This window comes from Carettochelys insculpta, chromosome 11 (assembly GCF_033958435.1).
Source record: "Carettochelys insculpta isolate YL-2023 chromosome 11, ASM3395843v1, whole genome shotgun sequence".
Taxonomy (NCBI): Eukaryota; Metazoa; Chordata; order Testudines; family Carettochelyidae; genus Carettochelys; species Carettochelys insculpta.
In genome coordinates this window covers 18,257,009-18,282,128 of record NC_134147.1, presented here as the reverse complement: position 1 = coordinate 18,282,128, position 25,120 = coordinate 18,257,009, and the positions used below count along the sequence as shown (strand labels likewise).

Genomic DNA, 25,120 nt, shown 5'->3' with positions numbered 1-25,120 from the left:
CTCGTCTGCATACTTAACTCAATCTAATTCTTGATCTTCCCTCCCACCCCTCCACTCTCTGATTTGCTCACCTTGATTATCTTTTTCTGATTTGTCCTCCTTGCTTACTGTTTTTGGTTCTCTGTGTCTTAAATACTGAGTCTGTTCTGGTCTGGCTATGGTCTGAAGAAGTGGGTCTGTCCCACGAAAGCTCACCTAATAAACTATTTTGCTAGTCTTTAAAGTGCAACTTGACTGCTTTTTGTTTTACTAACAGATTTAGTTGATATACCGGGTTCCGGCCCATGAAAGCTTACACCCAGAGAGATCTGTTAGCCTTTATGGTGCCACAGGACTCGTCGTTGGTTTTAGGAGGGTCTTAGTTAATCTGCCTCCCAGAGAAGCAGTAGTGAGGTCCATGTCTGCCGGGGGGGAGGTCGGCTTAACTCCACCACTTGTGGGGACGGTGGATTTTTCACACTCCCCAGCTGAGTGACTGAGGTGGGTGACTAACATATGTGTGTAGATAAGAACATAAGAACATAAGAATGGCCATACTGGGTCAGACCAAAGGTCCATCAAGCCCAGCATCCCATCTGCCGACGGTGGCCAATGCCAGGTGCCCCAGAGAAGGAGAACAGAAGACAAGTGATTTATCTCCTGCCATCCATCTCCTGCCCTTGTTATGAAGGCTAGGGCACCATACTTTATCCCTGGCTAATAGCCATTTATGGACCTGACCTGCAAAAATTTATCAAGCTCTTTTTTAAACCCTAATAGAGTCCTGGCCTTCACAGCCTCCTCGGGCAAGGAGTTCCACAGGTTAATCTTCTCTCTTTCTGCCACGAGTTCCAGCAGCCTTCCCAGGGCGCCTGGGGGACAGACTAGCCAGGGTGCAGGGCACTCCCTAACACCAGCTCTGCACCGCGTGGGAGTGGGGATCCTCGGGAGCCCATCTACGCCCAGAGCAGGCTAGGGAGTGGGTGGCATAGCTGAGGATAAGGCCCATCATTGGTAGTCACCTGATCACATGAGCCAGGGGACTTTCCGAGAGCACCTGCAGCGTCTGGGAGATGAGGATTTCAGGTTTCCCTCGGCGTTAAAGGTGTGTGGTGTGTTAGTGGCCAGCAGCTGCCAGCATAGCAGCCCTGCTGCAGGATGGCTCAGGGGTGGGAAGGACAGCTCAGGGACTAGGGCACCTGCTTGGGCCTGGAGCTAATTTTCTGCCTTGTCACAGGCTTCGTAGTAGGTCACTTGGCCTCTCCAGGCCCCAGTTTCCCCATCCCTAACACGGGGATAATGACAGAGGGGGGACTGAGTGGGGAGAAGTGTGAGATGCTCAGATGCTACAGAGACAGGGGACTGGAGACATCCCCAAATCCCACACCTCTGGTCCCCCGACTCCAGCACGCACCCAGCCAGCCACAGTGCTTCCAGGGAAGGGCCAAGACTCGTATCTTGGGTTCAGTGACATCCCCAGCATTATCTGTGGGTGCAGCCCCGAGATCAGGGCCCAGTGCTGCCCAGAGTCACAGCAGCTCACACCCAGCGCTCCAGTGCAGCCATTCCAACACCGCAAAGCGACACCAGAGAGGCCAGTGCCCCCAACTTCTCCGTTCTGCGTCTGATCTCACTTTATAATTACCTGCGCATCCCTTTGCTTTCGCACTGGCCTCACACCGCCGCCTCCCTCTTAGAAGGCACTTGCAGTCTGTACAGCTCAAAGCCCTATGCCCCGGATGCCAGTATCGTGAGGACACCGAGACACAGAGGAGGGAGCCTTCCGCTAGCTCGCCCAGCAAGACAGTGGCAGATCTGAGCACAGGACCCCGGTGTCCTGAATGCAGTGCCCTATGCCGTAGGCAGCACTACCGTTACTTGAGGACTAGCAGCGAGAGTGTAATTCAGAGCTGCCCAGCATTATGGATGTGTGTGTCAGAGCTTTGCAGCCTGACCCAAACTCAATGGGACCCAGCTGCTGGGGCCACCTTCAGGGCAGGGTTAAAAACACCCCAACCTCATGGGCATGATAGCTTTAAATCCCGTTCTGTCAATGGGATCGGGGGGCTGCCTGCCCTACTCCTGCCACCTTGGTGTGCTTTGCATGCCGCAGAGTGAGAGCATCAGTCAATGCACAGGACAGCAGAAGGCAGGCGTAGGCACACAGCTGTCCCCGTGGCAACCCCATGAGCAGGAGGCAGGGGGAGATGGATTGTGGGCCGGGGAGGCCCCACCAGGCAGAGCTCCCAGAGTGAAGGGCAGGGCTGGTACAGAGATGGGAGCAGCAGCCCGGGAGGAGAAGGGAACCAGCTGCCCTTTGGGTGGCCAGTGCTGGGCCAGGGTGGAGATCAGGCCTGGGGTTAATTAATCCTGGCAGAGCTGCAGAGGACGCAATGCAAAAGAGACCCTCATACCAGACCTGAATGCAACAGCACTAACCAGTGTCAGCATCCAGCTGGCCTGGGCACAAATTCAACCAACATGCTCAGAATCAGGCGCCTGTTGTCTAGTCCCACTCAGGTCAGTGGTTCAGATTAACCAGAAGCAAACCTCTGAGTAGCAACGTGTGTCTGGGACTCCCCCTACTGGATAGTAAGATAAGAACCTGCTACCTGCACCAACATTAACGCTGGCATCTCCTGCCTTCTGAGTTCTTACCAAAACCACTGCTGTGCGACCCACTCACAAAGGAGGAAGGAAACAGGGAGCCCAAAAGAAATGCTTTAGAGAGACCCACAAGCTCATCATCAGGAGAAGTGGCACTGCAACGACACACGCTGGGAGACAACGACCCAGGCTGGGGGTGGCTGGTGAAGACTTGTCACAGAGGAAGGTCTTCTGTGGAAAACCAGCCACAGAAAAACACCAGAGAAGAAAGGAAAGACTAATTGTGGCCCAACCCTATTTTCCTTCATCACCTGTGACGTCTGCCAACGAGCCTGGGGTGCAAAGATTGGATGCTTCAGCCACCAAAGGACACATGAAAAATAAAACCAGTGAAAGATCGTCCCCCGGCTCGAGGGGTTGCCGAGGGTTAGATGTCTTAGAGGGTGTCCACGAGTGTGTGACATCAGTGGGAATAGCTGTACTTGTACTTCTGGAACGCCTTTGACTGGGTCCCTCGCCCAAGGCCGTTATGCAAACTAAATCCATCACGGGATAAGAAGGAAGGTCCTCTCCTGGTCAGAAAGACAGGAAACAAAGGACACTTAGGAATAAATGGTCTTTTTAGTGGGGAGAGTAAAGCGTGGGGCTTCCCAAAGATCTGAACTGGGACCAGTGCTGTTCAACCAACTCATAAATTATCTAGAAAAGGGGGTCCAGGGTTAGGTGGCAAAATTTGCAACTGATCCAGAATTACTCAAGACAGCTAAGTCCGAAGCTCACCATGAGGAGCTGCGAAGGGATTTCACATAACTGAGTGACTGGGCATCAAAGTGGCAGGTGAAATTCAGTGTTGATAAGTGCAAAGCAAGACACATTGAAAAATGGAATCCCAAATCTGCATATTAAATGCCGGGGGCTAGATGAACCATCACCTCCCAAGAACGAGCTCTGGGACTCATCGTGGCTAGGGCTCTGAAAACAACTGCTCACTGCAAGCAGCAGTCAAAAAAGCTAACAGATGTTAGGGACCACTAGGAAACGGAGCGAGAATAAGACTGTAAATACCATAATGCCGCTGCATAAATCCCTGGTTCATGCTGAGAGCTGGCATGGGAGAGGGATGCCTGCGTGCAGTGCTCACTGCCCTGTCTCTGGAAAGATAGGTTAGAATTGGAAAAGGTTCAGAGCAGGACAACAGGTGAGGGGGGATGGAACAGTGAAGAGAAATTAAACAGACTCGGAGCGCTCAGCTGAGAAAGAGACGATGAAGCGGGACAGGACAGGTCTGTAAAATCATGGCTGGGGAATGGTGAAGTGTTACAAGAACTAGGAGCCTGCTGATGAAATTAGCAGGCACCACGTTTTAAGCAAACCCCAGGCTGCACTTCTTCACACAGCCCCATCCACCTGTGGCACTCAGTGCCAGGCGACGTTGTGAAGGCCAAACCGATAACAAGATTCAAAAAGAATTGGATAAGCTCGTGAAGGACGGGTCCCCCAGTGGCTATTTGCCAAGAGGACCAGGAACACAACTTGTGCATCGCGCCCCCGTTCCTGCCCACCACGAAAAGCAGCTGCACTTCTATTCAAGTAGCTTTTTGGGTACTGTTTCCTTGAGCTGCTGCAAGGCCAGCAGGGGTAGGTAGATGTGGCCAGGACCCATCCTTCCTCCCTCCCTTGCCTGCATCACATGCTGCAACACCCATCGTATTGACACATGCTGCTTCTGCTCCACTAAGCCGTCGGGTCTGGTTAACTAACTGTGCTGGGGGTTGGCGTCAGAGCCAGGCAGGGCCTGCCGGTGCTGTGAGCAGCTCTTGGACGGTGCGCCCTGGTTTGAGGATGAGTGCCTCGGCCATCCGCAGGAAATCCTACAAGAAAGCCCAGGGGCAGGCAGGGACCTTCTCCCTGGTGCACTGGGACAAGGCCGATGGGGGCCAGGTCCATGCTGGGAAGCTGCAGGTGATGGAGAAGTTCTTCACCCCACTGCAGCAGAAGGGTGCAGAGCAGGAGCTGAGCCGGAGCCACCAGCAGTGGATGGAAGACCAGATGGACCGCTTCTCTTCCTCCTCCTCAGCTGCCTCTTCCACCACTGCAGCCTCCTGCTCATCTGAAGCCAGCCTGGAGAAGGAGGCCTTCTTGGTGGGTGGCCCCAGGTCGCAGCCCAAACATGCCCGGTCCTGTGTGGACATCTCCAGGGAAGCCAAGGCCTTCTGCCGAGGCAGGGAGGGGCCTGCCAGCTACAAGGTTGAGCAGCCTCTCTCCTTTCCCAGGCTGAAAAAGGGGCACAGCCAGAGTGCCGACCGGCTGTCCCAGCCACGGGGTCCCCAGGAGGCCCAGTCCTCACCTTCTGCGCAGGCTGGCAGGGGCAGGTGGCTCTACAAAGCCGGCAGCCTGGAGAGGAGCTTGGTCTTCAACGAGCAGGCTGAGATCTTGGCCCCTCAGCTGCAAAGGCGGGCGAGGGCCCCGGCCCGCACCAAAAGCATCCTGAAGAATGGGGCTGTTGCCAAGGGTGACGGGCTGCGCAAGGCCAAGTCCATTGAGACCATCCCTGTGCGGACAGGGGGGAGGGAGCCCCGGGCCCCACCTCCCCCCATGGCTGAGGATGAGCTGGAGTTGCTGACCGCGCTGGGCATCACCAAGAAGCACCACAGCATGGACCAGATGAAGCTAGTGGAGGAGAAGCTGAGGTTCTCCGAGTTCCTCAATGAGATCACCAGGCAGGTCATGAGCCCATCCAGCCTCAGCTCCCTGGGCTGGAAGCCGCCAGAGGCCTCCACTGCCGGCAAGGGCTCCAGTACAGACAGCTCTGAATCCAAGAGCTCCGGCAGCAAAGCCAGCTCACAGGGGTCCCTGGCTGAGAGCCGGGAGGGCCAACGTCAGCAGGAGAGGGGCCCCCACGGCAAGAGGAGGGGCCTCCAGGGGGATCACACCAACCCAGCACCCTCCAGGCGCACGGACAATGGCAGCAGTCCAGAGATGGGCACAGCCCCCAAGGCCAGGCCAGGGGGTGAGGAGCAGAGGAGGCCCCGAGAAGGCAGGCCAGGCCGTGGGGAGGAGACCAAGAGCCACGAGCAGCCCGCTGCCCCCAGGACTGGGGCGAAGGAGCAGGCCGGCTCCCGGGAGGGGCCCAGGGGCAAGGAGCAGCCAGAGGAGCCAACACAAAAAGGCCTGGCCTACGGCAAGGTAGGCAGCACTAGTTACTTCGCTCTCCCCCAGTTCCCTTTTTGGCCCATACCCGCCCCTCCAGTGCACCCAGACCCTGCAGCCCCACAGATCCCCTCCAGTGCACCCAGACCCTGCAGCCCCACAGATCCCCTCCAGTGCGTCCAGACCCTGCAGCCCCACAGATCCCCTGCAGTGCACCCAGACCCTGCAGCCCCGCAGATCCCCTCCAGTGCACCCAGACCCTGCAGCCCCACAGATCCCCTCCAGTGCACCCAGACCCTGCAGCCCCATAGATCCCCTCCAGTGCGTCCAGACCCTGCAGCCCCACAGATCCCCTGCAGTGCACCCAGACCCTGCAGCCCCGCAGATCCCCTGCAGTGCACCCAGACCCTGCAGCCCCGCAGATCCCTTCCAGTGCACCCAGACTCTGCAGCCCCACAGATCCCCTCCAGTGCACCCAGACCCTGCAGCCCCACAGATCCCCTGCAGTGCACCCAGACCCTGCAGCCCCATAGATCCCCTCCAGTGCACCCAGATCCTGCAGCCCCTAAGATCCCCTGCAGTGCACCCAGACCCTGCAGCCCCACAGATCCCCTGCAGTGCACCCAGACCCTACAGCCCCACAGATCCCCTGCAGTGCACCCAGACCCTGCAGCCCCATAGATCCCCTCCAGTGCGCCCAGACCCTGCAGCCCCACAGATCCCCTGCAGTGCACCCAGACCCTGCAGCCCCATAGATCCCCTGTAGTGCACCCAGACCCTGCAGCCCCACAGATCCCCTGCAGTGCGCTCACCCTCTGCAGCCCCACAGATCTCCCCTCGTCCCCTCCCAGCTCCCCTGAACCCTGCAGACTCAGCAGGTTTGCACACCCTCCAGGATTACCCTGCAGCACCAAACATATTCCCTCTGACCCACCTCCCCCATCACCCTGCTGCCCCAACTAAGTCCTCCTGTACCCCAGTTCCCTGCACCCCCCCACCGCTAGCCCAGAAACACCTAGCTCCTGTGCCCCCCACCTCCTCCCAGGCCTCCCCTTCAATCAGCCAGTCCGGGCTGCCCTCACACCAACACTGCAAGATGGCTCGGACAACGGGCCAACAACAAGTCACTTTGCTGCCCATCACTCACTCCCAGCTTGGCCGCAGGGCTCTGTCTCCAGCTCCGGCAGGGGAGTGGAGTCGGGGGCTGGGGCTTGTGCCAGGGGCATAAGTCCCTTCCGCTCGTTTCCCGGGGTGCACACGGGGGCCACGCGGATTCACCCACTCGGGGCTCTTGGGCATTGGGGTCGTTTGCTGACGTCTGTCTCCGTTGGTCTCTCCAGGAAGTGCAGCCGCAGGCGGCCGATATGGAGCCAGCTAAGTGAGTACTGAAGTCTAAAGCCAGGTGCCCTTTAAGCTGCATGTGAGAGACGCACTCACTGTCCTGATTTGCCCAGCACAGGCCAGGCCTCAGCTGGGGGCTTGCAGCCAGCCTGGGCCCCGCGCTGTCAGAAAGAGGGGGACGAACAGGAGTGGTTGGAGGGCAGCAATGACCACGGGCTGCAGTTAGCAAGCCTGCCCCGGGGGGTGCATGGAGCCCGCGGCTGGGACGCCGAGGGGGCCGGGGAAGAGTTCCAGTCTGTGAGGGGTTATTCCAGAGAAGCCAGAGATCGGTCGTTCTGCAGGTGCACCAATGGGCCAGGAAGGCACCTGCTTCAGGCACGGCCAGGGAGAGCGTAGGGCTGGTGGGAACCGTTCCCGTGGGAAGAGGTTACCGAGGGACGCAGGACGCGCTGCGCTTGGAGGGCTTTAAGAACAGGTTTCCCGAGGGCAGGGATGCTCTGGGTGCACGGGCCCTGCCTCAGGGCAGGGGTGGATTAAAATTCTCCCCTCCCGCCCCACCCGTGCGATTCTGCAGTTCCCACCTGTCCCTGTCCTAGTCCCTCTCTTGGGGGGCGGGGGGGACAAAGGCAGCTTGAATGCCCCTTGATACCCACACCTTGGTGTCAGATAGGGGAGGGGCAGGGCTGCTCAGCCTCTGACTTACAGCCAGAGCACAGCACGCTCTGGTCGCCCCGCCCCTAGCTGCCTCCTGTGACGGCAAAGAACAGCCCGAGCTCAGAGCACTCCCGCCACAACCCCGCTGCTGAAGACAGGAGGGGTGCAGCGCCCTAACCCCAGCATCTCCCCAGCTATGGGGGGATCCCAGGGGCATCTCCAGCCCGTGGGGCACACCGGGGCCCCAGTGCTCAAGACGTTCTGGCCCGAAAGGGCTTGGGGAACATAGGGGATGGGGTGTGTGCTATGAGCCTCTGGCGGCCTCAGAGTGGCTCTGCCAGGAGCACTGATAAAGGGCTGGAGGGGGTTGGCCCCTGGTCTATGGGCAGAGGGGGCCAAGCAGCTCAGAGATCAAAGCGGAGTTGGGCCAGCAGGTCTGCCCCAGGTGTATTCCAGCCCTCGTTCCCGTCTCTCTCGCCGGGGTCAGGGCTGTGGCATGACCAGGCCTCTGGTGCTCAGCTTCCCCATTGCCAGGGCTCTCTGTGACCCCAGGTTGCCCAGAGACCATGGTGTGGAACAGGCGGAAGCAGCAGGTGCAGGGGCCAAGGCAGGCCCGGCTGGGCAGCAGGATCTGCCGCAGACCTGGGAAGAGCTGGAGTTGCTGAAGGAGAAGTTCAGCAGGTGAGGGGCCCTGAAGCCCGGCCTTTGTGGGGGGGAGGCCCTCTCTGCAGGAGGTGGAGTCTATGACAGCCCTAGCCCCTGGTGGGTGGAGTCTGCTCTCACAGCCACGCCCACTGGGAGGCAAAGTCCAATACAGTATAGATTTTTTCCAGCTGGGGGTGGGGCCAACTCTGTTTCACTCACTTGGAGGTTGAGTCTGTTATAGCTCCACCCCCCTTTGGAGATAACACATCTAGTCTCACAACCCCACCTCCTTGGAGACAGGACACTCCTGCACATGCACAACCGACCTGTGGAACTCCCTGCTGCAGGAACAAAGAGCTCTGGCTTTCCAGTCACACCGCCTTCCCTTGCATACCTGTGTCCCTCCTCTGCTTCTTGTCCTCCCGACCCTTCTGGGCACTGTCCCACGCATGTGGCATGTCTCCCCTTGGCCTCCTCTGCTCTGCCAGAAACACAGGAGCCTGAAAGAGACCAGCCTCCAATAACAATGTTTGTACTGAGAGAAAGTGGAGATTGGGAATGTATCCCACCGCCTCCACCAACAGCACACATGGCTTCTGAGGCTCTTTGTCCCTCTGTGGGCCTTTCAGCAAATACAGTCCAGAGACTGATCTTCCAAACTCAGCAGAATTATGTCTGGTTAGTAGCTAGATGGGAAACCTTCAAAGAAGACCCATTGTCCTGCAGCGAGTGGGGTGGGAATGAGTCGGGGATGCTTCTCCCGCTCACAATCCACACTGACCCTAATACGTCACCCAAAGGCGGCTGCATCTCAACACTGGGCAAAAGAAAACTTAACAGGTCCCAAGCCCCACTCCAGAGGCAGCTGCATCTTAGCCCTGGGTGAGGGCTCCCTGTATAAACAGCTCCCATACCCCCATGCCAGCATCCAGAGAGGGATCCCTCTGTCTGAAGGGAGGTTTTCAAGACAGTTTCAATCTCTCAGCTGTTTCCTTCCAGGCTGCAGGAGGACTATTCCAACACCCAACACACCAACCAGCTGCTGGAGGAGAAACTTCACCTCATTGTAAGGGCAGCTTCACGGCAAGGGGTGGAGGGGAGGAAAGGGACCCAGATTTGGGTTATAATCCCACCCTGCCATTGAAAGGGAGTAACCCCAGGGCTGTGCAGACTCAGCTGCCCAGACAGGGAACAGCCCACTTCCTCGCTCAACCCGGGCTCTTTTACCGGACCCATCGCTGTTGTATCTGAGCCTCTTACAGCTGCGCTGTCTACGGCATGCGTCATGCAGCGCCACTCCCCAGGGACACGGGGCCTGATTCGTCCATCCCACTAGCTCCTCCAGCCTTCTGATGAGACATGACACCACCTCTCTCAGGCCCCCTGCCCCCCCAAGCTGGGGTACACAGCTTCCCTGGCAACTGGCGTTGGGGCCGGAGATGAATTGAGTATCTCAGCCAAACCCAAACCGGGGCAGGGCCCAAAATTGCTTCCTGCTGGGCAGTTTCGGACTCAGGGTCATCCCGCACGGCCTCTCTATAAATGCTGTCCCAGATTGCTGTGCAGCTGTGAAACGGCTCCCGTCCCACCCCAGAGGTGGCCGCATCTCAGCGCTGGATGGGGGGACCAGGACTGCCACCCTCCCTTAAACACTAGGCCAGTCTTTCTCTCGCCTGGTTGTCCCCCTTCGCACTGCAGGCTCAGACCATGGCAGCAGAGAGGGAAACCCTGAACCAGCGCATCACTGAGTTGCTTGAGAGGCTTATCAACGCCCAGAACACCATCTGCACGCTGGAGAGGCTCAACGTGAGCGTGGGGTGGGTGAGGGTGGGCTGGGCTGGGTGTGGGGAATCCTTCCAGCCCTGAAGTCCAAAACTTGCTACTGAGCAGCCGATGCTAAATTCCCAACTCAGTGGCAGCTTCTTGTTTTAAGAGCAAAACGGGAAGGCGTCAGTGCCACGTATGTGTGGAAAGCCGGACTTGGAGCTTTCCGCCAGCCCAGAGCCAACTCCCACCAGTACGTAGCCTCAAACTGCCACCAGCCCTGGCACAGTGGCACCTCTTCCAACTGCTGTGGCCCCGGGGAAATAGACAGAAAGGTAATCAGAGTGATGTCACAGGGCAGGGGGGAGTGATCCCACAGGCGGGCAACCCACAGGACTGCACAGAAATGCCAGTGCGGTGGAAAGCTGAAAACCCCAGCTTTCCATCGAGGCGGGTGTTGTATTATCAGCTCAGAGACTTGAGGCAATACAGCACCAGCTTCCAGCTTCAGCAGCGTCAGGCTGCCGCGACGGCTGGAGGTCCAGAGGGGGAACAGGGAGCCAGAAAGTAATCAGACTGACGGGCTCGGTACACCCAGTGCTCAGCGACTGCCGAGCTGCAAACAGCAGCCCGACACCAGGGTACAAACCATTCAGACCTAGCACTCGTGGCTAAGGAGATCTTAACCTGGTCCCTCAGCCTCATGGCGCTAGGTGCGGCCAGGCTGGGCAGGTGTGATGGCTGCTCCCCCACCCCCACAGATCTCGGCACTGCTGGCGGAATCAGCCGGGAGGCACCGTCGCATGGAGAAGGCCGATTCCACCGACAGCCTCCTCTCCCTGCACATCTCCGACGTGGCGCCCCCGCCTGCCTTCATGGACAGCGCCTCTGAGGCCCACGCCACCCCCTTCAGCCAGTCTGACTCGGCCACAGAGGCCGACAAGCCGGGCTTCAGCTCGGAGTCAGACACAGCCGTGCCCAACAGAGACAGGACTCCGGCACCCAACTACCACAGCCTCTCGCCTGCGGGGCAGCTGGAAAGCCCCCGGAGAAGCATGGCCTTTATGCCATGGAAGCAGCAAAGCTCTGACGAGCTGCCGGAGCACGTCACCTTGACAGAGAGTGAGTGCAGTGCAGAGGAAGGGGCCCAGGTCCTCGCCCTCCCCTTGCCACGCTTCCTCTATTTGCGGCAGGAGGCACTGGTGGCTCCCTCGGTGCCCGCTGTGCCGTCCACAGACACACTGCGCCCGCCGTCCCCCCGCAGGGGACGGCTGGAGTTGGTGCCAGAGCTCAGCAGCACTGACAGCTCTGATGGGGATGAGGCCTGGAGCCAGGGCCTGGGGGAGAAGAAGCCAGGGGCGACTCTGGATTACCAGTCAGCCCAGAAGATCCTGGACAGCCTGCTGCGGCAGCACAGCTGCCTGGAGAAGGAGCTGGCGGAGGCGAGTGGAGGGGGCTATCAGGATGGGAGCGAGGTGGGCCAAGTCAAGGGACACCAGCACCAGATCCGCTACTACTGGGACTTCCAGAGCCTAAGCAAGGAGCAGTCCCCAGTGCACCAGCCACAGCGTGGAGGGGGCTCCCTGCCCCTGGCCCCGGGCAAGAAATTGCTACCAGGGCAGCAGGCATGTTGGAAGAGGCTGACGGATTCCACGCTGCTGTGAGGGGGCTGCCCATGGGCAGATGGGTCTCTCAACCCCACAGCCACTTCATTGTCTACCCACCTGGCCCCCAAGGCACTTAGCTGTCTGCCCCTCCCCACAGCAAGGCGCCCAGGGGAGCCATGGGCTGGTTTTGCGGCAGACGGCCTGGGGACAGGCAGAGCCAAAGATGGGCATGGGGGAAATGTTGACCTGAGCATTGTGGTGAGAGGACAGACAGGCCAGAGAAAGGCGAGTAAGGATAAAGACCCAGGGGAGATGGGACGGGCGATGGACAGACTGAACCAGAGGTGCTGGGGGAAAGGGATGGAGATGGACGGGGGGACACAGATGGAGGAAAGTAGAGGGGGAACCCATGGTCCCATGAGGAGCCAGAGGCATCAATCCAGGGCTGACCCTTATGGCTCCATATCTTCCCCCTGCTTCCCCCCAGTATATACTTGCACTGATTTTTGCAGCCTTTGACCTGTTCCGCCCCACACCTGTTTGTACACAAGCAGCGGGACCGAGCCACCTGCATGGCCCGACCTCCCTTTCCATTAAAACTTCTGACACCAATGGTAAAAGACTAACTGCCTCAGGCCACTGGGTGTTTGATTTCCACTGGGGAGCTGGGCCAGCAGATGGGGAGCGCTGAAGTGTCTCCAGGGTGGGAGGTGGGGCTGTTTATAGGAAGCTTCTCCCAATGACCGCTGAGCTGCAGGTTCTGGCGCCAGCTCGGGCAGGGGTGTGAGGTCCGGTGGGTCACAGACGGAGGCTGGGAACCAGGAATCCTAGGTTCCATTTGCCCCTTTCTTATCTGCCAGGATCTCTGCTCGACCTGTCAAAAGTCTCCCGTCCCTGAGATGGGGAAGGAACGCAGGACTGGAGTCCCCACTCTGCCCAGTATAGCTCACTTCTTCCCCAGAAGAGTTCCTGCCAATTTTTTCCATCCGTGGGTGGGATAAATTTTGTTATGTGTGCCAAGCCATGTGCTGATGCGCACCACCAATAGAAACACACGCTACCGGCTGTGGGGGCTCTGCTAACCAGCTGGGCAGTACCTGCCTCTCTCTGAGTATAGACCCCGGGAGTCCTGTCTCTTCTTGGGGAACTCACACCCCATCAGTGCCTGTCCTAATGGGGGCGGGGGATGGAACCACCCACCACCCTCCCCTGGGTTTCCTGATTATCTTGGAGGTAGCATCGGCTTTATGGGCCTATCTCTGGCGTCCAAAGGGCACCTATCAGTGCCGTGAATCGGGGGTATTGTATGGGAAGGGCGATAAGGCTCCTGGGGCTGTGTCTGGGAGCTAATGAGTAACCCCATGAGCCCAGGTGCCAAGGATGAAAGGTACGGGCAGATCAGAGGGCATGGGGCCACCTCTGCTGGTATAAAGGGCCCACTACGCCCACCTCCCCTCCAGGAAGAGGCTGGCATCCAGGGCAGGCTGTGGGATGAGCTGGCCAAAGATCCTAGGGGCCGTAGCTGGAGGGGCCCTGCTGCTGACGGTCGGCATTCTGTTGGGCCACTTTGCCATCCCCAAGGAGGGGGCCGGCGAGGGGGCCCCCAGCTGGGTGAAGACCGTGGGCCGGGATCTGGATGAATCCCTTCTGCAGAACTTCATGGATCAGGTGGCGAGCGAGAAGATCCGGGAGAATCTGAAGTAAGGAGGGGAGGAGAGATGGAAAAGCCCCATTGAATTCACCCATTGCCAGGAGAACCAGGGCTGCTGGGCCCTTCAGGGCAGGATCCCCCTTCCGTTCTCCCCCAATGCCCCCACCCCGGACAGCTCGGCTCAAACCAGTGCCCATAGAGGAGATGCCCAAGTGTGTAGCCCCAGCTCTGGGAGACAAGTGGTGTTTAGCGGTTACAGTAGCGGGGTGGCGGGGGGCCTAGGAGCTGAACTCCAGCCATGTGGCAGCTGTGATCTCCGGCAACCCCTGTGCCCCTCCCCAGGGCCCTGGCCTCCCGGCCCCACATGGCCACAACTGAGGGGGACAAGGAGCTTGTGAAGCTGCTGCTGAGCCGCTGGCAGGACCCCCAGACCGGTCTGGACAGCACCAGTGAGGACGTGTACAGCGTGTTCCTGTCCTTCCCTGACCCCCAGAGACCCAACAGCGTGGCCGTGGGTGTGTGGGGCACAGGGCTGCCTCTGTTGCAGTGGTGGGCTCAGGGGAGTGGAGGAAGGGCTAGGCAGGGTGCTGGAGGGGTGGGGGAATGGGTGCAGGAGCCGGGGGGACATGGGGCAGATGGGCACAGAGGCTTGCGGGGGGGCTGGATAGCTCCCAAAGCGGCTGGGGCTAGAGGAGGGACAGGCAGCGGGGACCGGGGCAGGTAGAGGGGGGCTGCAGATGGGGAGAACTGAGGCAACTGCGGCCAGGAAGCTGGAGGAAGAGGACGGGGGCCGAGCGGGCAAAGGGTGGCAGGGCTCGATGAGGCAGACGGGGTAAAGGTCAGGCGGGGCCATCCCACAACTGACGCGGTCTGCTTCCCCCCCCCCCCCAGTGCAGAACAGCACCCAGCTCTTCTCAACCCGGCGCAGTGAGAAGAATGTGACAGTGGACCAGGCCCACGCGGACGTGGTTCAGCCCTACGCTGCCTATGCCCCCCCGGGGAACCCCAGGGTATAACCCCCTTCCCTCCCCCCCCCGTGGCCTCAGCTCAGTCGCCCTCCCCCCCACCCCGTGCCCAGGGGCTGCCAGAGAGTCCTCTCATCTCCTCGCCCAGCCAGGCCCAGGTCCCTTCTCTTATGAGCCCACCAAGGCGCCTGGGGTTCTCTGTCCCTAGGACAACGTGCCAGTCGCCGTGTCTCTGTGGAGATGGACGATCCCCCCCGGCTCAGGTCCTGGTGCGTTCACACTGCTGCCACTGGGTCAGCAGCCACTTAGCCTCAGCCAGCTGCATGGGGTGTCACCCCCCAACAGGTGGGGGTGACCCAAAGGGCTGCCCGCAGGCTGGGGTGGGGTAGGCGGGCAACAGCTTTGTAGCCCAAGACAGACAGCTGCCCCCCAACATCCCAGGCTGTGTCATGACATCCTGCCAAGAGCCATGGCTCCCACACAACAAGCCGGCCCGCCCCGGTGGCACCTTGCCAACAGCCACGTGTCTATAGAGAGCGTCACGCCACATGGGACCACGGGGCAGCCACGTGTTCCCAGAGACAGTCATTCCCACCCCTCCCCTCCATTGGCGTGGCAACAGCCCCATAGCCTGAGGGATAAACAGCCATCCCGACCTTGTTGCTGTGCCAACAGCCACGTATCCCTGGAGACCAGCGCTGCCCGTCCGCCGGCCAACCGCCATGTGCCCATGGACACAAATGGCTGCACTCACATCAAGGACCCGTCCACTCTATCGTGCCCCACAGCCCCTCTGATCCTCTCCCCTCAGCACCCTGGGGCTGACTCCCTACTCTCCCCTCAGGGCAGGCTGGTCTACGCCAACCAGGGCAAGTACAGCGACTACCAGGAGCTGGTCAACATGGGCATTGACCTGAATGGTACTGTCGCCATCACTCGCTATGGGGGGGCTGGCCGTGCCGACAAGGTGAGGGGAACTCAGGGCCGACTGGCCATGGACACCAGGCTGCCCCCATGTTGTGTCACTGGAGAGGGGCCCACTGGGTACCTTTCCTCCCTCTCTGCCCCCTCTTCCAGTTGCTCCCCTCTCTTCCTAACCACTCCCCATCCCCTGACCCTAGTTTCCAACCCTATCACCCATCTCCCTTCCCCGCACTCCATCCCTCCCCCACCGTCTGGCCTAAAGCCCCTTCCTCCTGGTCCCGCTCTCCCAGTTCCACCAGCCCCTGCAATTCCTGCCCCAGGCCTGTCCCCGCCATCTGATTGCCCCCGAAGTCTGATCAGCCCCACCCAGGGCACTGCACAGATCTTGGGCTGGGGGTGGGGTGGGGGCAGAAGAATGGCCCATCCCAAGTCGGGAGCTAGACGGACCAGTCATGGAATGTCCTTGCTGTGCCTCTGGGGGTGGGAGTGCGGGACATACAGTGCAGGGGGAAACTGAGGCAGGAATAAGAGAACACCTCACCACATGCACGTCAGGCTGGGCCTTGGGGAGTGGGTGTTGTGGCAGGGGGCGCAATCCGACTGCCCTTCCTGCTCCCCTTCGCGATGGGGCTGAGGGCGGCGTGAGTAATCTGACTGACGCTGACTCCCTAGGCAGTGAACGGGGCAGAGTTTGGTGTGGTTGGCGTGGTGGTGTACACAGACCCTCGGGACATCAATGACGGGCATGCGTCTGAGGAGCAGACCTACCCCAACTCCTGGTACATGCCCCCCTCCGGTGTGGAGCGGGGCGCCTACTCCGAGCACTTCGGGGACCTGCTCACGCCCTACTACCCTGCTAAAGGTAACACGCTTGGGCAGGGCAGGGGCGGGCCTGGCTTTGCCCCACAGTGCCGCTTGCTGCTCTTTCTCTTGAGCAGGTGAAGCATTTGTCCCAACCCTCCCTTTCCAGCCAGGCCAAGAGCCTCTCTGATTTCCTCTCCTGACTCCTGCTGTCATGCGTCCTGCTGACATCCCGTCCTTGGCTATATCCTGGAGTGCGGGGTTCAGCCGATCAACAAATTCCACATGGGGAACTGCTGCCCCTGGGTGCCCCAGCTCCCTGGCCTATAGAAGCCCATTTGACTTCCTCTACCCTATTCACCTGTAATCCTCTCCTCCCACCCCCACATCTGCACAGTCTTGTCTTCTAGAGCTGTGGCTCTAAGCACCAGACATCACGCCTCTTCCAGACCCAGGGATAGATCAGGCCTTCTGACTTCCAGTCCCCGCTGCTCTGCATTCTGCAGCCAGAGCTCGGCTAGAAGCCAGGAGTCCTGCTTCCCAGGCTCTCTGATCCTCCTTGGGTGGAATCACCAGCTGGCAACATCCTCGCCAGCCCTGTCAGAGCCTGGTCTGGACTGTTCACCAACTTTGCAGCAAACAGGGCCCTTGGGGAATGGGGAAAATGAGCCCCCTTCTGATTCTCCCACTTCTCCCTCATAGAATTCACCTACAGAATGAACGAGTCGGAGGTCCAGGGGATCCCTCCAATTCCAACCCAGCCAATTGGTTTCGAAGATGCCCGGACGCTAATCTGGTGGGTGACTGACTCAGTGGGATTTGGGGCGAAAGAGTCGTGAAATCTGGCAGAACCCATCCCGTAATACACAGAATCACAGAACTGGAAGGAATTTTGGGAGGTCATCAGATCCGGTCCCTGCCTTCATGGCAGGACTGAGCACCATCTCCAGCAACCCTGACAGGTGTTTGTGTAACCTGCTCCTCATCTTGGGATTGGAGCTAATGTAATTGACGGAAAAGCGCTAGATAAGAGCTAGGGAATATTACCACTCATGGGACAGCTGGAAAGGGGGATACACGTGCGCTGTCAGGTTTAGCCCCCAGACGGCAAAAACAACTCAATTTGTTAACAACATAACAGTGAAATGAAGGGAAAAGAATGCCCTAAATTTAGATGCAGCCAGACGGCCTCCCCTCCTTTTCTGGGTCCAGCACTGAAGCATCACTGAAGTCAGGAAATTAACCTGACTTGAATTGCTTCAATTGTCAGCTGTTTGGGGCGAGGCCCCTACCCCAGAGGTGGCTGCATCTCAGCCCTAAGCAAGGGAGCCCTGTATAAATATCCCCCATGCTGTACCCAGAAACGGCTGCATCTCAGTAGTGGGGCAGGATAACTGGGGATTCTGGGCTTTGTCACTGTAGGATAATACCTAGCCTCCAACACAATGGGAAATGCCTCATTTTCCCAGTCCTGACTGCACCATGGCACACATGCCCTGTTGCATGGACCATCGCCCAGCCAGAGAGGGGTGTGAAGATTTTATGAGAGGTGGCCAGAACACCCCGAGAGCACCTCTTTCGTTAGGTAGACACACCGCACCACAGGGGTACAGTATAACGCACACATGACGGTCGGGGGCGGGGGGCGCTCAATGGCTACAGCTGGAAGTCCTCCATCTCCTGGGTTCTCTTTCCAGCTCCAGGAGGGGAGTATGGTCTAATGGTTAGAACAGCAGCCCTGAGATACAGGTTGCGGGGAGGCTATGAGTAACTACTCTTGGGCTGTCCCTGGATCTGGCCAGAGACCCAGGTGGGTTGGGGTGGGGGGGGGCTGAGAGTGAAGTTTTCTAGAATTTTTCTCCAGCTCTGCCTCCCTGTGTACTCGCGGACCGCTCACGTCACTGCCTCATGCCTCAGTTTCTCCATATCTAAAATAAAGACACCCACACTGCACCTGATGGGGAGCAGAGGCGGGGTCCCCCGTGTTTGATAGGTTCATGGGCGCAAAGCGCGTGTCCCAGGGAAAGATGCCAGAGCATAAACAGCAAGGGGTTAGGAACAGGAGTGGGACTTCAGCTTTGTGGCTAGGGCAGAGCTGCTAAGTGACTAGCAGCAGAGACTTTGTGGTTTGGGGGTGGGCAGCAAAAGGGGTGTGGGAAGCAGCAGAGGTGCTAATAACCCCATTTATTTGTGTCTTCTAGCAACCTGTCTGGCCCTGTGGCACCCGACACCTGGCAGGGTGCTCTGGGATGCTCCTACCATGTAGGGCCAGGATTCCGTGGGGGGGGACAGTTCCCCAATACCAGGTATGAATGGCCACACCGTGTCCAGGATGGCTGCTAGCACCAAAAGTCACCCGGGAATCTCGACTTATTGCTACCACTCCACACAATGTGCTGACCCAGCCCCCTGATCCTGCAATCTCGAGTGGTTTGTTCCTGGCAGACGCAGAGAAGTTAAGAGTCCTTTTCCGGGGAGGTAACACTACTTTAGTTCTCAGACGTCAGAACAAGACCCCAAACCAGAGAGAGACAAAGCAGGCTGCTCCTAAGGCCCAGAGGCACAGCTCACCCACCTTACTCCAGGCTGGCATTCTGCAGCGTGACTGCTGCTAGGCCTCGGTCCACACTTCGCCGCTGAGCTCCGTGCCTGCAAGCAGGACCAGAAAAATCCCTGTGAATTTCAAGGGATCACAATTTGAACAAGTTTCAAGACACCACATCAGGACCCCAGATCCCCTCCTCCCCATTCTGCTTGCACTGACCCAAAGGCCCCTCTCCAGACTCTCTCACACGAATCCCCCAGATGGCATCAACTCCCCACTGTGCTGACACCAGTTCCCTGTCCCTGGCTCTCTCAGCAATGACCCTGAGCCCCGCCCAGCTCCTCTCATGCTGGTCCCAGTTCCCCACCCTTGTTTCCCTCACTGGCCCCATCAGACCAACCCTCCCACTGCACTGACCCTGATGCCCCTTTCAGCCCCCCACAGGGCTGACCCCAGCTCCTCCCGCTCTCCCCACAGCGACGTCCAGGTCAACGTCTACAACCAGCGAGTCATCAAGGACTCCTCCAACGTGATGGGCTTGATCCGGGGCAGTGAGGAACCTGGTAAGTGTGTGGGTCTCTCCAGCCCTCCCGAACCACCACCCAGCACCTCCCACGTCTCCAGCCACCCCCAAGCCAAGAATGGCCCCCACACTGCCCCCCTCCCCACAGTGGATTCACCTCTCCCTACACCACACCTCTCCCCAACCTCTCCTTCGCTCCCCCACCATCATGTCCTGGAGCTCCTCTTCCCCTCATGCCCAAGAGTGCTCCCCGGTGGGCCACGTGGTAAGATGAGGGCCAGAAACACAAGCCCCTGTCTCACAGGCCTGAGGCAGGGGCACAACGCCCAAGGCGCTGCTGATGTAAAGCAAAGGGAAGCTGGGAGCAAGCATAGCCCACACACCTCAGGTGTGGGTCAGGGGGCCACCTCGCCCCCTTCAGCAGAGACACGATGACTCTCCTCTGCAGGCCGAGGCAGCTGGCTTTTAGCTCACACTGGCGGAGCTCCTGCGCTGAGGTCGCAGGTTTGAGTCCACCTGTGGGCAAGCACGGCACCGCTCAAGGAATCTGGCAACCAGTTGGTGACCCTTTGATGTTACCAGATCTCGCCCTTACCTCGTACGTGGGGTTCGGTCTCTGCCGGGTTAGACCCTCTCCGGCCCCTGGGCCGGTCGGTCTGTTATTTGTGGGGACTAGGGCGTGGGTACCAAGATGTTTCTTCATCCGCTTTTGGGACCATGCTCCCAGCTTGTGCCCAGCACCGGTCAGTGTTTCACGCTATGGACGCTGCTCGTGCCAGATTGTGCAAGTGAGCAGGGCCTGCCTCTCTCGCCCAGCTTCCCTTCGCTTTACACCAGCAAAGTCTGAACCACTGTGCCTAGGCCTAAGACCCCCTGCAGGCCTGTGGTACGTGGGCTTGTGTTTGAGGCCCTCATCTCACTACAACCCTCAGCCTCCCCACCCCACCCTCCTACAGGGCTGCTCTACCACATAGGCTCACGCCCAGCAAGACTCCATCCTGAGCAACCCCCCACAGCCCCCTCCAACACCCCAGTCAGCAGCAGGGCTCCAGCTCTCTCCTCCACCCCAGACAGGTACGTCCTGTACGGAAACCACCGGGACAGCTGGGTACACGGCGCCATTGACCCCAGCAGCGGTACGGCTGTCATGTTGGAGATCACGCGTGTGCTGGGCAAGATGCTGAAAGAAGGTGAGTGTGAGGCTTGAGGGGGTTGCAGCTACCCCAGTGCACAGTTGGGGAAACTGAGGCACAGCCTGGCCTTGACCCGTCAGTCGGTCAGTACATCAGTGCCAGAATCCAGGAGTCCTGATTCCAAAAACCACCTGCCTTGAATTTCCTGGGGGTGTTTCTCCACAGGGAAGTGGCGCCCCAGAAGGTCCATTATCTTCGGCAGCTGGGGGGCTGAGGAGTTCGGTCTGATTGGCTCCACCGAGTACACTGAGGTAAAAACCTGCCCAAGCGAGGGAGTGGGGAGCTGGCGGCTCCCCTCTGGAGGGGTTACGATGGGAGGGTGGTGGCTGGGACCGCAGCCCCTGTACATACACTGAAGGTGCAGTAGTTGGTCAGAGCAGTTACAGTTGGACTGTCACGCTGAGACACCAACTCCTTGCCCCAAACCACGAGCCCAGCTCAGAACCAGGGGCCACGGAACTCACCCATCCCATGTGCTGAGGGCTGGGTCCCTTCCCTTGCTCAGGAATTCTACAGCACCCTGCGGGAGCGGAGCGTGGCCTACATCAACGTGGACATCTCCGTCTTCGGTGAGTGGCTGGCGCTCCTGCCTTCCCTCCAGCCCCTGGCTGCACTGTCCCCTTCTCTGCGAGGGGCGGGGTGGGGGCAGACGCTCTTGACATCGGCCCAGGCGGGGTGGGGCGTCCGTGGGGAGGAAGCGAGCGTGCGTGTGAGATCCACGTGCAAGCAGCCCGGCAAAAGTGTGAGCACCCGTGCGCAACTGATGACATGGCCAAGAGGGTGTGGCTGAGTGGTAAGGGTGAGAGTAGATGTGCGAGAGGGTGCGACGGCCCCACGTGCAAGTGAGCACACCTAGGCAAGAGCAGGCAGCTGGGCACGAGGCTAGAAGCGTGTAATCAGGCCGTGCCAGGATCACGACGTGAAAGCCACCGGCCTGCAGGCGTGCAAGCGTGCAAAGAGGCTCACGTGCCAAAGGGCCTGCTCCCCCCACCCACAAACAAGGTGGTGCCACCTGTGGGCTGGTTGGGTGGGAGGGGGCACCCCCGAGCCCTGGGGAATGCTGGGCTGCCCTGTCTGCTCCAGCCCAGTCCCTAACTCTGCCTCTGCTGTGCTCTCCGCAGCCAACGCCACCCTGCGGGCCCAGGGCACGCCGCCCGCCCAGAGCGTCGTCTTTGCAGCCGCCAAGCAGGTAGCGGGATGGACCGGTGTGGGGAGGGGAGGGGAGGGGAGGGAAGGCCGGGTGGCCCCCCCCTCCTCCCAAAGGGGAGTCTGCCGTGTTTGCTCCTCTTCTAGGTTCAGTCCCCAGCCAGCGCCTCCGGGTCCGTCTATGACACCTGGAGAAACCACTTCAACCGCGTCAGCCCCACCTATGGCGTCATCCCCAAGTGAGCGACCCCGTGGGGGGCAGCAGCGGGAGGGGGAGGGACAGGAAACGTGCACGAGAGCTTCTCTGCCCCAGCCCCTTCTGCGGCTTGGGCTGAAGCGAAAGGCTCATCGGTCGGGGAGTGGCAGCCTGGACTGGCTGGGCCCATTGGTTGGCCCCAAGGAGAGGGGCACTGGGGTGGCAGAGCGGGAGAAGACCAGGTGCTGGCCAGCTGTGACACCCCCCCCCCCGCCCCCTGCTGCGGAGCGTACCAAGCCATGGGGCTGCGGGGAGCTGCGCTGTAGGCGGGGGCGGGGGGGGGGGGCTACCTCAGCACAGCTGGAGCCTGCCCCCCCGCCTGGCCCTGAGTCACTCACCCCTTTCCATCCCCCGCACAGCTTAGGGGCCCTGGGAGCTGGCAGCGATTATGCCCCCTTCCTCCATTACCTGGGCATCACCTCCATGGACATCGCCTACACCTATGACAGGGTAAGGACACCTGCCCGCTTGTGCTGCCCCCACCCCACAGGTGCAGCTTTGGACCCAGGCCCCTGCCCAGGCGGGGCAGTTATTGGGCACTGGAAACTTGGTTGTGAGGGGCAGCACTGGGCTCTCTGTGCCAGCAGGCAGTGTGTTACTGGGGGGCTCTCAGCAGGGGGCGCTCTCCCTCGCAGTGCTGTGTCGGCAGGCAGTGTATTACGGGGGGGGGCAGCAGGGGGCGCTCTCCCTTGCAGTGCTGGGCCAGTGGGCAGTGTGTTGAGTGTTACTGGGGGGTCCAGCAGGGGGCTCTCTCCCTGGCAGTGCTGGGCCGGCAGGCAGTGTGTTACTGGGGGGGCCCAGCAGGGGGCTCTCTCCCTGGCAGTGCTGGGCCGGCAGGCAGTGTGTTACTGGGGGGGCCCAGCAGGGGGCTCTCTCCCTGGCAGTGCTGGGCCGGCAGGCAGTGTGTTACTGGGGGGGCCCAGCAGGGGCTCTCTCTCTGGCGGTGCTGACCCCCCGTGTTGGGCCAGGGAGCAGGGCAGGTGAGGTTTGGCTGGTGGGGGGCCGCACCTTGCTGAGTGGGCCTGGGGAGCTGCGCCCCCTTCGGTTCCAGCTGCTTTGCCCCTTCCCTGCCCTAGAACAAGACCTCTGCTCGGATCTACCCCGCCTACCACACGGCCTTCGACACCTTCGACTACGCCGACAGGTTCATCGACCCAGGTGAGGGGCAAGGCGGTCACCCTTGGGCAGGCCTGGGCACTGGGGCCGGGGCAGGGGGGACGGGTTAGGCTGCGTCTGATCCCTTTATCCGCACTTGTCTGCAGGGTTCACCAGCCACCAGGCTGTGGCCCGGACGGCTGGCAACGTGCTGCTGCGACTGGCTGACAGCCTCGTCCTCCCCCTCAACGTGAGCGACTATGGGGAGAAGCTGGAGGAGCTGTATGGAGCAGCCGCCCAAGGGGACTTCCTGGCAAACCTCAGTGCCAACGAACTCTCTCTCGGTGCGGGCCGGATGCTGGGCTCGTACCCCCAGCGCTCTCTCTCTCTCTGTCTCGGTGCAGGGACTAGGGTGCAGGCACAGGGGCGCAGGGGCTCACCCTTCTCCGGCAGCGCCAGCTCCATGCGCCGTGGCGGGCACCCTCCTGTGCCTACCCTGATTCACTCCGGGGCGCTGTGCCGCAGGGCTGAGAGCTCAGCAGGAGATGCTCCCCCACGTAGGCGCTGCTAACCCTGGCACAAGGCGGATGCTAGCTGCAAAGAGCAGGGCCAGGCGCTCAGTGCGGGGTGCTGGCCTCACTCAGGCAGACCGGCCCCCAGTGCTTTAGGGGCCTGTAGTCCGGCTCCCCTGGAGAGCCCAGGCAGGTGTGGGGAGGCTACTGATGTATAGGGACGGGGCTGCAGACCTGTCGCCTTCCTCTTGGTCCTGCAGAGCCTTTGAAGGCTGCGATCGATCGGTTCAAATTAGCAGCAGCTGACTTCAACCAGCGGCTAGCAAAGCTGAAGGAAGAGGCGTCGCCCAGGTGAGACGGCCCTGACTGCACGTGCCTGTCCATGCCCTGCACCGGCGGGTGTACTGCCTCTGCTGGCCTGCCGCTGTACAGCTGCACGGGTGCTCAACCAGGAGGCCCTGTGCTGCTGAGAGCCGCCGGGCATGTGCTAGCGGGTTGACGGACACGTGCGTGGCCATGTTTGTGCAAACACGTCACCTGTGGGGGTCGGGGTATCTCCGCTGTCCTGGCTACGGTGGGTGCATGGTCCTCGGACCCAGGGAAGCAGTGTCTGAAGTCCTTATTGGAGACCCTTCTGGGCATGGAGCTTGGAGTGGGGGCTCTCGTCCTGTCCTAAGGTCTGGAGAGCAGTAGGCCAGGCTGAGAAGATGGCGTCCCTCACAGGGCATCTGATGTAAGAGGGGCTCTGATCCTACTCTGGTCTCTCCTCCTGCCCACCCAGTCCGCTCCAGATCCGGATGGTGAATGACCAAATAATGCTGCTGGAAAGGGCCTTCCTCAACCCACTGGCTTTCCCCAGCAAATACTATTACAGGTAATGCCACTTGGGGGCTTGGGGAGGACACCTGGGTTCCATGGCCAAGGACCCGCCCGCACCAGTCTCTGCTGGATCCCGACTGAAATGTGTTGGGTGGCAGGGCGCCAGCAAGGGACGGGCGTGCAGGAGGGGTGCGGGGCCACATGGCTAGAGACGAGGGGTTTAGTGAGCGGATGAGGGGGTTACAGCCAGGGGCTGGGAGATGGGACGCCTGGGTTTTATCCCCACAGCTGGAAGGGGAGCAGCGTCCAGCTTGGCTGCTGACTCCCTGGGTAAGCCCCTTCTCCCATCCATGCGTATCATGTGGCTAACACGAGACTGACCACTCCCATCCTCTTTCCAACCCCTCAGCCACGTGGTCTGGGCCTCCAAATCCTCTGCCCAGGCCACTTTCCCAGGACTGGCCGATGCCTACACCAGCGCCCTGAAGACAGGGGACTGGGACCAAGTCCAGAAGCACCTCACAATTGTCGTGCAGGCTGTGGAGAGCGCTGCCTCCACCCTGGAAGCTGTGGCCTGAAATCTTGGGGTCCACTCCAGTCCCATCCCGCTGCTCAAAACCCAGCAGCCTACGCAGCTCAGCTCTCCTGCACAGGGGACTTTCCTGTCCTCTCAGTGCCAAATCCCCGCTCGGGACCCTGTGTTGAGACCGTTAAGATACCCCCAAATACTAGTGAAGTGAGGTAACTTGCTCACTCAAGGGCCTTTTGGTGCTGGGATCCCTCAGCTGATTACCCGCTATCCCGCCTTGCTGCCCAAGCCTGGATTATTAAAGCCGCAGATGACAGCAGCGGCTGCTTCCCTTTGTCCACGTGACTGGTGAGAAGAACATGGTTGCCAACCCTCCAGGATTGGCCTGGCGTCCCTCAGGACTGGCCTCAGTCT

At 60.1% G+C, this 25,120-nt stretch overlaps 1 protein-coding gene across 1 annotated transcript; it reads left to right on the top strand.

Annotated features, from left to right (window-relative positions):
• The first annotated feature begins 13,238 nt into the window (after nt 1–13,238).
• Nucleotides 13,239–24,755, top strand: NAALADL1 (N-acetylated alpha-linked acidic dipeptidase like 1). Its single transcript, XM_075005584.1, has 19 exons — nt 13,239–13,447; nt 13,741–13,929; nt 14,300–14,408; nt 15,208–15,330; nt 15,960–16,149; nt 16,791–16,884; nt 18,290–18,394; nt 19,111–19,196; nt 20,227–20,346; nt 20,515–20,600; nt 20,855–20,918; nt 21,471–21,538; nt 21,643–21,734; nt 22,111–22,201; nt 22,828–22,909; nt 23,014–23,192; nt 23,621–23,709; nt 24,140–24,232; nt 24,587–24,755. Exons 1-19 carry the CDS (start codon nt 13,239–13,241, stop codon nt 24,753–24,755), a joined length of 2,238 nt encoding a protein of 745 aa, XP_074861685.1.
• Nucleotides 24,756–25,120: the final 365 nt, after the last annotated feature.